This window comes from Electrona antarctica, assembly GCF_951216825.1.
Source record: "Electrona antarctica genome assembly, chromosome: 9".
Classification (NCBI taxonomy): domain Eukaryota; kingdom Metazoa; phylum Chordata; class Actinopteri; order Myctophiformes; family Myctophidae; genus Electrona; species Electrona antarctica.
This window is the reverse complement of record NC_136790.1, coordinates 50,916,058-50,927,411: the sequence shown is the minus strand read 5'-3', so window position 1 is coordinate 50,927,411 and position 11,354 is coordinate 50,916,058. Positions and strand designations below refer to the sequence as shown.

The following is an 11,354-nucleotide window of genomic DNA, read 5'->3' as shown; positions in this document are numbered from 1 at the left end:
TGTCAAGGACCCCCAACAATACATGTAATTGGCCGCCGACCCCCATCTGAAAATATGTTGTTCCAGTGACCCCACCAGAAGTTAAGATTTGAGTTAAAAACGCTCGCTCTGAAAGAATATATTCAAAGATTTGCGCCACATTTTCACGATTTTTGAAAAATAGCAGACCTACAAGTTTGAGCTTGTAGATCTGCTATTTTTCAACATTGATTTTACAATATAAATTGGAGTCCCAGAGATAGAAATGCCATTAAATGGAGGTCTGTAGACTAATGCATGTCAAACTGCAGGGGTCCTTGAAGAGCCGTACAAATCTTCTCTTATGGGGGTCCCTGGAATATCTTTTCAAATAGGGGTCTAATTAGTGTCAATTTGGGTTTGTGAACCACTGGTGTAAGAAGAGCAGTGTGTTACCAGCGCAGCGGTGGGGCTGAGCGGTGGTCCTGGTGGTGGTGGTGGGGGGTGTAGTGGTGGTCTCTGGTACTGCAGTTATGTTACTTACCAGCGCAGGGGTCGGGCTGAGCGGTGGTCTTGGTGGTGGTAGGGGGCCTGGTGGTGGTGGTGGTGGGCGGTGTAGTGGTGGTCTCTGGTACTGCAGGTGGGATGATCACCACAGCACTGTTCTCTCTGAGGCCCTGGAGCTCCTCCTCTGGATTCACTGGAAACGTGCACGCACATACACGTGCACACACACGCACATGCACGCACGCACATGCACATGCACGCACACACACACACACACACGCACACACGCACGCACACACACACACACACACACACACACACACACACACACACACACACACACACACACACACACACACACACAAAGACTAACATGAGTAAATGGTGCATTTATCATTTATATCATAGACATGGGTCTTCAACAGAGGGTCATGCAGAGACTAGTCACGATTACAAATTGAAGTTTGACGAATAATTCTCACACAAATAATTGTGATTAAATTGTTTGTTTGCATTTTAGGGTTCGTAATCACAAATTGCACAGGGCAGATATGACAAATAACTTTGAAACAAAGAATTTTGAACATATAGTCATGCAGGACAGTGTCATAGCTGCCGTGACACATTAAGCTGGAGAGACAGGGAGACTTCTGTTAACACAAAAAGCTCCATCTATAGCAATGATTACGATCAGAATATCTAGATTTAACCAAACAAAACCTTTTGTTTTAACCAAAACTGGGGGTTTAAGACAGGGTTGCCCAAAATGAGTAGATCACAAAGGCTGTCACATGACATGCCCCTGGAGAATATTTAATTTAAATGTCAAAATAATAACTATTTTTGGCATCTGCTAGGCTTGGGCAATATACCGATATTACCGTTTACCGCGATATTTTAAATCAATACCGGTAATATCGCAGAGTATATAAATAATACCGAATACCGGTAATATCGTATATAAAACACCACTCAATAATACCGAATACCGTCATAATACTAATATCGTAATTTTACCGTCATGTAAATATGAGAGGAGAGGAGAGGAGAGGAGAGGAGAGGAGAGGGGAGGGGAAATTTTGACTGGAGAGGAGAGGAGAGGGGAGGGGAAATTTTGACTGGAGAGGGGAGGGGAGGGGAGGGGACATTTTGACTGGAGAGGAGAGGAGAGGAGAGGGGAGGGGAGTGGAGGGGAGGGGACATTTTGACAGGAGAGGAGAGGAGAGGAGAGGGGAAATTCAGCCCGTCAGTGTGATATATTAATGTTTTATTAATAAAACCGATAATACCGATTATCGCAATATTATTCACGTTATCAATATCGATATCAAAAAATCTATATCGCCCAAGCCTAGCATCTGCCTCTTGAATAAAAGGTGACTTGATTGCTTCATGCACTTGATTGCTTGACATCGAGGTCAGCAGCCTCAAACCCACAATGCAATATTTTGTTTTCAAGAGTTTTGCTGTGCACAAAAATGTCGGTAGCATTAGAAATGTATACAAAAAATCACACCCGTGTGAACTGAGTGGTGTAAGGTCTTATATAGCCTGATTAGCTGTGGTCTGACGTAATGTCTGACGTAATGAAATCACACCCGGGTGAACTGGGTGACCGTAGCAACCATGCTCATTTTTTCTGCACAGACAGACAGACAGACAGACAGACAGACAGACTAACAAAGCCAGTTGTAGGAGTGGTTTACACCACTCAAAAATCACACCTGTGTGAACTGAGTGGTGTAAGGTCTTATATTGCCTGATCAGCTGTGGTCTGACGTAATGTCTGACGTAATGAAATCACACCCGGGTGAACTGGGTGACCGTAGCAACCATGCTCATTTTTTGAGCACAGACAGACAGACACGTAAACTAACAAAGCCAGTCGTAGGAGTGGTTTACACCACTCAAAAAACCTACCTATTCCATTTCTCCCGCTCTATTCCTATTCCAAGTGCGTTTGTCTAACGTAACAACAGCTCCGCTATTCCAAAGCCCCCTCAGGAGTCAGGTACATATTTTTCACTATTTCCAGCAATGGTATAATCCTTTTTTTTGTGTTCTTCTTGTTGAGCTGGTCATTTTGAAAGTAGCTCTCAAGTCATAAAACGTATGGTCACCCCTAGTTTAACCCATTTTGGGCGGGAACCCCTTTTGGTGTTAGCATTATGTTATGCTTTAGCTATTGAAAAATAGCAGATCTACAAGCTCATAGCGCGCCACCGAGTGGCGCGCTACGAGCTTGTAGGTCTGCTATTTTTGAAAAATCGAAGAACGACTGACATAGAAACATAGCTTTTTCAGAAAACTGTCAGGATGTAGAAGACATTTTTAGAATCTGATCTCAGGTCACCCCTGGTTTAAGAGCTTTAGAAGCTACCTTCAGCTGCACTCACGTGTTCCTGGTTCATGAAACCAACAGAGCATTATTCCAGAGAACATGGCTTTCGTCAGCAGCAGTATAATTTGACCTCTGTCCGTACGTTTTTGTCATAACGTCCCACAATTCCATGAATTATGTTTCACGTGAGGTTGTTCCATTATACTGTAAGAGCCTGTTTAAAATGGGCCTTCCTTAAGACAGGTTATATTAGGCTAGCATACTAATGTAGGGTTTTGGTTTCACTGCCACTCCGGCATGGTGAAATAATCATAACGGACTGGATGACAAAAACACAAGATCCATGGATTTGACTTGCTTAAAGGACCACTTCACCACTTTTCAACCTATCTTCATATAATAGGTCCTCACTAATAATCATGATAAAATGGTACGATTTTTTTCTACTCAGTCTGTGTCTCATAGGAGGGCTGTGGGCAGTTTAAAAACCGTCTTCCAGTGACATCATCATTAGGCAGATTATTTTTTAAACAAGATTTTGACAAAAACACAAGATCCATGGATTTGACTTGCTTAATGTAGGTGCCTTTTTTAAATTGAGACACAGAGTAGGAAAGATGACAGACAGACAGACAGACAGACAGACAGACAGACAGACAGACAGACAGACAGACAGACAGACAGACAGACAGACAGACAGACAGACAGACAGACAGACAGACAGACAGACAGACAGACAGACAGACAGACTGTCTGTCTGTCTGTCTGTCTGTCTGTCAGACAGACAGACAGACATACATCGCAGATCCACAAGCTCACATTGCCTCACTTTGTGCCACGCTGCCTCGTGCCACGCTGCTATTTTTCAATAGCTAAAGTATATAACATAATGCTTAAAACACCAAAAGGTATCCCTGAAGAGTTTCTAATACATGATAAATATTTAATCAAGATCCTCTTAGCGACAAGTAAGTAACGAAAGAACATTGGATGGACATTACTGAGGAACTGTATGTTATGGAAAAACTAACATTCATACTTAGACTACAAGAGGATAAGTTCTATAAAAAGTGGGAAAAGTGGGATCTCTTCTCTCAGCCTAGTGATAATGCAATAGGATTTCAATTAATGTATCTTGTAATATGAAAAATGCAGCTTTGTCTTTTGTTTTTTGTTTTTGTCTTCCTCTTTTTGTTCTTTTTTTTCGTCTTGTCTTTTGGTTTTTGTTTTGTTGTCTGTCTTTTCATCAATAAAAATTAAGTGAAAAAAAAAAAAAACACCAAAAGGGGTTCCCGTCCTACAACTCCTACAAGTGCAGCACGGTATAAACAGCAGTGAGTTATTATTTATCGTCGGATCGGCATCTCCGACATTCACTACGGAGGGACAACAACAATGTTCCGCCGTTTGAAATGTTTGTCAAAAAGTCTTCCTGCCGAGTCATTGTTGTCCTATCAGCCCATCTCATAACCGAGGGAACAAACAGTCACAACTCAGAACTGGGACAAAGAGCCTCTCCTATCAGGGTGTTGTCATCACATCATCATCATCATCACACATGGAGGCCTGACATTAGGAATAAAACAATCACACCCGTGTGAAGTGAGGGCCGGGCACTCTTATCATCATATAATATTAACCCATTTTGACCTGAGATCAGATTCTATAAATGTCTTCTACATCCTGACAGTTTTCTGAAAGAGCTATGTTTCTATGTCAGTCGTCAGTCATTTTTCAAAAATAGCAGACCTACGAGCTTGTAGATCTGCTATTTTTCAATAGCTATAGCATAACATAATGCTAACACCAAAAGGGGTTCCCGCCCAAAATGGGTTAATCATCTCATTCCGGCCAATCGCAATTTGCGTCCTCACTTTTGTCTTCAATGTTTGTGTTTACACAAACACTCAAAGCTGGCCATTCATTGTCAATGGCATTCAATGTTTGACATATTCTGTGTGCATATAGCAGCCCATTTGGTGGCAAGTTGCCATCCTGCCATTAAGATGGCATGTGAATATGGTCAATGCCTCAACCCCTCATATTCCAATGGATGGCTTTACAGTTAAAATATGATTATTCTGGTGGGTTCCCAGCAGTGACGACGACTACGTGGGGGCTGCGGGGCTCGAGCCCCCTTGATGATTTTAGGGGATTTCTAGTTTGTCTACATTCCTAACACCTCCCCCCGCCCCTGGGCATGCTCGGCCGGTCTGGGGGCGGGGGGTTGCCGGTCCTCCCGTGGCGTGCCCCCACAACGATTATAAGAACATTTCGTCCCTGGTTCCCAGTTCCAATGTGATTATTTTGATGGGTTCCCAGTTCCAATATGATTATTTTGGTGGGTTCCCAGTTCCAATATGATTATTTTGATGGGTTCCCAGTTCCAATATGATTATTCTGGTGGGTTCCCAGTTCCAATGATTATTTGATGGGTTCCCAGTTCCAATATGATTATTTTGATGGGTTCCCAGTTCCAATATGATTATTTCGATGGGTTCCCAGTTCCAATATGATTATTTTGGTGGGGTCACTCGGGACCTTTACACCAACCTGGTGCACAGGAGTGTCCGTCTGGCTGCAGCACGTAGCCCTGGTGACAGGCGCAGCGGTACGACGTCCAGGTGTTGGTGCAGATGTGCTGACACAGCTGTCCCACGTAGAGACGGCACTCGTCCACGTCCCCGCGGTCCTCCACGGAGTTCACCGCCTCGTCCACGGCCTCGATGTGGAACGCCTGCTTAGGGAACCTGCTGTCTGGCATCACTGAGAGAGAGAGAGAGAGAGAGAGAGAGAGAGAGAGAGAGAGAGACAGAGAGAGAGAGAATGATCTACCTACCCAGTGTTCACCCAAACACGCCTAGAACACCCAAACATCCGTACATATGACACTGAAATCCAGAGGCGCCGCCTCTACTGAACTTGAGACACGGGAGAAGATGCCACTACCTACTGGCGAAATGTGGAATTGCAGCACTTTAATGGACGTGGACGGACGTTCATGACGTCACATGCGTAAGCCCGGACCTCAAAATTGAGGTCCCGGGGCTAGGCTAGGCTAAACTTCCGCTCGCTCGAGCCATTGAGTTATAATGCTTCAAAACGCCACTGAGCAACTTCCACTGAAATGAATACCGGGGGGGGCGGGGCTAACGCTCCGGTTCGGTCTCCATCCCTTTTAGCTCTATGAGACACAACCACGGCCCTTGAGTTGCCGTGTCGAGCGTTGTGAAGTTCGGTAGAGCCGACTCAGCCACCTCGGAGTTGTAACACCATCATCATAAATAATGTCAAACCCGAACTCACCCATCCCGACCCAGCCACGGTGAAATAGAAAAACCCACGCCTCCATCGCGGTCAAAACAGTAGTCTTGTAATATGTACAGATTTGGGGGTTTTCTAGCCGTGTACAGTATAGGGCATTAAGCAACTAGTCGACTAGTTTACTAGTCGACTAGTAAATCCACTAGTCGACCTTGTTGGTACTAGTTGACTAGTTGATAAGAAGAAAAAAAAAAGTTTATTTTTTTTATTTTTTATTTTTTTCCCGATTTTGTAGGCCTCAAGATCAGGTAGATTATAGTTATAGTCACCATGTACACAGTTTTTCAATGTACAAATATGTATTTCCCAAAAAAAATAAAAAATAAAAAAAGTTTATTTTTTTAATTTATTTAATTTTTTACATAATAGGTAGTTAAACAACTAGTCGACTAGTCGACTAGTAAACTAGTCAACTAGTAAAAATTACTAGAAGTGAATGCCCTAGTACAGTATGTACGGTATTGCAATTCCGTGCTATTTCTGTGAGATGGGGTTGGATCTACAGTTTGATTTTGTCGTGGCGTCGTAATGCCTGATTTTGCACTTTGCTTGCATGCTGAAAATTGCAGATGTACAAGCTCACAACACGTCGCAGTGGGGGCGCGTTGTGAGCTTGCAGATCTGCTACACTTGTAAATTGTTTGCTGAAAATAAGACATTGTTGAGTTAGCTTTGAGATAGCTTTATCACGCCGACTATACCATAAAAGTCAGTCAGGCGGAAAATTAGCAGGCGAACACAGCGATAAAAACAAATAAAGGTCTTTTGTTGCCTCATAAAACACTGTATGAAACTAACTACGGTGTGCAGAATTATAGGATAGTTCCTGACATTGCTGATAGAAAGCACAACGATTATTTATGCTCCATGGCATAAGATGTCTGTATACAAAGAAATATCTGATCTACAATAAGTGTTTCCCAACCGAGGGTCATCGTGGCTGTGTGTCACGCTCCGAACACTGCTGATCTGCAAGTTCAAGTGCTTGCAGATCGGCTATTTTCGGAAGCCGATCCGCAAATCAGGGCATTGTGACGCCATCAAGGCCTGCCGAAATGAAATAAAAGTTAAAAATTTCAGATGACTGGAATATGACTGTGAAGAAATTAAAGACTATGACTAAAACTAAATTTAAAAAAAATCACACCCGGATGAAGTGAGGGGCGCTCTTATCATCATACATCATCTCATTCCGGCCAATCACAATTTGCGTCCTCACTTTTCTCTTCAATGTTTGTGTTTACGTAATGTTTTCGTAGTGTTCACACAAACACTCACAAAATGACGATTCATTTTATTTTTCTTCTTTTTTTTTGTGGCTTTCGCCTTTATTTTATATATTTTATGGAGGGACAGACAGTAGGCTGACAGGAAATGGGGAGAGAGATGGGGGGATGACATGCAGTAAAGGCCGTCGGGATCGGGAGTCGAACCCGCGGCACACTGCCAGACTGGATTGACAGCCAAGGTGCCTGGACCACTGAGCCATGGCCCAGGCCGGCGATTCATTTTTAAAGGCATTTAATGTTTGTGATTAGGAGACAACGTTTGTGTTCACACACACACACCCTCAAGAGGCTAGCGCCTCTCAAAAATATAGATATAGTTCAAAACGAAACCAGGGACCAGCTACATATTTGTATTTTACAATATGCCTTTAGCCCACCACAGCTTAAACTAATAATAATAATAATAAACTTTATTTGTATAGCACCTTTCATACATAAATGCAACTCAAAGTGCTTCACAGGGCAGTACATAAAAATAGCAATAAAACACAGGCAAGCAGTTAGACGGATAAAACAATGGTAAAGAGCAAACAACAAAAAAAGCATAAAAACATAGATGGACGAGAAACAAAGCACACCGCAAAAGGTCAGAATAGAGAACTCAAATAAAACTAAAACTAAAACTCAATTAAAAGCAAGAGTAAAAAGGTGAGTCTTGAGTTGAGCTTTAAAAATGTCTACAGAGGGTGCGTGTCTAAGTTGAAATGGAAGTCGATTCCAGGCTGTAGGCCCATAGAAGCAGAAGGCTGCCTCACCATATTTTTTTGTAGACATTTTTTTAGGCACTTCAAGCAGGCCAACAGTGGAGGACCTGAGGGGGCGGTTAGGAACGTATCTGGGTAGGCATTCGCGGAGGTATGAGGGTGCAAGACCGTTTAGGGATTTATAAACAAGTAAAATAATTTTAAAATCAATCCTAAAAACCACCGGGAGCCAATGTAGTGAGTGTAAAACTGGAGTAATATGATCTCTCATCTTAGTTTTGGTTAAAACCCTAGCAGCCACATTTTGAACAAGTTGGATTCTGTCTGTTGACTTCTTTGGCAGGCCCGAGAGGAGGGAATTACAGTAATCGAGACGCGAAAAAACAAAACGAAGACAGTTTGAAGGACGTTGAAGGTAAAGTAGCGCTAGTCGTGGTGGTAATGGGGTTAGTCGACATGTCAATGGCCGTGAGGTTTTAACCCATTTAGGCCTGACCTCGAAATTTAATAAATTTATTTTTAAAATGTATTTTTTTCTGAAAAACCTATTTTTTCTATATCAGTGGTTCTTAATATTTCATGTCAAGGACCCCAAAAATTATATGTATTTGGCCGCCGACCCCATCTGAAAATATGTTGTTCTAGGGACTTCCCCAGAAGCAAAGATTTGATTTAAAATCTGATTCTCTGAAAGAATATATATTCAAAGATTTGAGCCACATTTTCACTATTTTTCAAAAATAGCAGACCTACAAGTTCATAGCGCGGCACTCGGTGCCGCGCTATGAGCTTGTAGATCTGCTATTTTTCAATAGCTAAAGCATAACATAATGCTAACACCAAAAGGGGTTCCCGCCCAAAATGGCTTAAGCAAGGTGGCAGGTGGTCGTGATGATGAAATAAGTGGCTGTCCTGTCCTGTATGGCCATGAAGGTCATCGGTTCAACTTGTCAAAAGTGTCCTTGAGCAAAACACCGAAGCACTCCTATAGTATACCTGCTGTTCATTTTAACCACACTAACAGCTCGTTACAGACAAGGAGGTCCTTCTCTGCTTGTCTGTTCTTTCGTTTCCTGTGTTTGTTTGTCTTTGTTGTTTTTTTGTTTTTTTTCCAATTTTACAGAACAATGTAATAAGGATAGGCATTAAAAAGCTACCAGCTTCCGCCTATACCTTTTCGATCATGTCAAATGAGTTTAACCCATTTAGACCTGAGGACGCATGTGTGTCATATTATAGCTTTAAACCGATTTTGGGCGGGAACCCCTTTTGGTGTTTTAACTAAGCATTATGTTATACTTTAGCTATTGAAAAATAGCAGATCTACAAGTTCATAGCGCGCCACCGAGTGGCGCGCTATGAACTTGTAGGTCTGCTATTTTTTTTAAATCGTAAAAATGCGGCACAAATCTTTGAATATATATTCTTTCAGAGCGAACGTTTTTTTATTTCGACGTCAGGCCTGAATGGGTTAATACATGATTTTTCTTGTAACGTTCCAACGGCATAAGATCGAAATAAATAAACCATTCCATTCCGTTCCAACTTCAACCCTAGAGTAGCCTAGATGTATTATGTTGACCGGTGTCCCCCAGAAATCTGTAGTCCATCAGTTCCTTATTATTTGGCCCTCCTTCAACATGAAATACTGCATTCAAATTCCGGAGATGTGGCGAATTAAAAGGCAATTCTCTTGAATGCTGCCTTCAACCCTTTTCATGTCAAGGCCCACTATTTATTCTGCATTTGAGCCACGGAACCACCATTTGATGACATTTAGACCTCTCAAGAGTTCAAGATCTATAACGGTCCATTTGATTATCAACTCTATATCATTTAGCTGGGGACAACCTGGAACCCCCTCAAGGACCACTGGTGGTCCCCGGACCACTGGTTGGAAAACCACTGAGGTATGGCGTGGAAAGGGTGCATTTGCATTGCTTTCGCCATAGTGCTGGTCTGCAGGGACTGCAGCCCCCTCTGATGTGCGTGCGTGCGTGCGTGCGTGCGTGCGTGCGTGCGTGCGTGCGTGCGTTAGGGCATTAAGCAACTAGTCGACTAGTTTACTAGTCGACTAGTAAATCCACTAGTCGACCTTGTTGGTACTAGTTGACTAGTTGATAAGAAGAAGAAAAAAAACGTTTATTTTTTTTATTTTTTCGCGTGCGTGCGTGCGTGCGTGCGTGCGTGCGTGCGTGCGTGCGTGTACACGTGCCTGCCTGTGTGAGTCAACAGTCTGGCTGCACAGACATGGTGTAAGGTGTGTGTAATGGTGAGGTAACTAGCAGCACAGCTGAGCCTGTTAGATCACTCACTACATCACACAGATAATAGTAGGCTGGCTGGCTGGCTGGCTGTTTAATGGCCGTCTATACTGCATGCCTCTATTACAGCCCTCCACTTCACACAGGAGATGATGTGAATTATGGCATTATGTCAATTCATCAGGTCAAGTCTCCACCCCCCCCCCCCCCCCCCCCCTCTCTCTCTCTCTCTCTCTCTTAACCCATTTTGACCTGACGTCGAAATAAAAGAAATGTCTTCAAATCATGACAGTTTTCTGAAAAACCCTGATTTTGTTTTCTGTCAGTCTGTTGTTCTCAAACTATTTCATGTCAAGGACCCCTAGAATTATATGTACTTGGCCGCCGACCCCATTTCAAAATATGTAGTTCCAGGGACCCCCCTCCCAAGAAGCAAAGATTTGAGTTAAAAACGTTCGATTTGCGCCGCATTTTCACGATTTAAAAAAATAGCAGACCTACAAGCTCGTAGCGCGCCACCGAGTGGCGCGCTATGAGCTTGTAGATCTGCTATTTTTCAATAGCTAAAGCATAACGTAATGCTTAGTTAAAACACCAAAAGGGGGTTCCCGCCCAAAATGGGTTAAATGGAGCAATTCTATAGCTCCTTTTCAGAAGGTCCCCCTCCCATCACCATCATCATCCATCATCATTAGCATCATCTCGGAAATGGTTGACATCTGAAACACTTTCTAAATATGAATTTAAGCACATGCTACTTCTGTACTTCAGTCCATGCTAGTGTTAATCCACAGATTGTGCATTATTACATTCACCTATTTAATACACCGATGGCGAAGGAAACCAATGCAAAGGCACCGACCTGCTCATCGGGAGCAATTAGGGGTTCGGCGTCTTGTTCAAAGACACTTCGACACTAACTCTGGGGGAGCCCACAGGGATCGAACTGGGGACCTCACGGTTCCCA

At 43.0% G+C, this 11,354-nt stretch overlaps 1 protein-coding gene across 1 annotated transcript in view; it reads right to left on the bottom strand.

Moving 5' to 3' along the window:
* LOC306929246 (uncharacterized protein) overlaps positions 1–11,354 on the bottom strand; it is a 103,257-nt gene that overhangs the window by 34,197 nt on the left and 57,706 nt on the right. Inside the window, exons 14-15 of the mRNA XM_079509688.1 lie at positions 5,360–5,572; positions 503–658 (exon numbers count right to left, since the gene is read on the bottom strand). Of these exons, the coding sequence (XP_079365814.1) occupies positions 503–658; positions 5,360–5,572 (369 nt within the window). The remainder of the gene's footprint in view (positions 1–502; positions 659–5,359; positions 5,573–11,354) is intronic.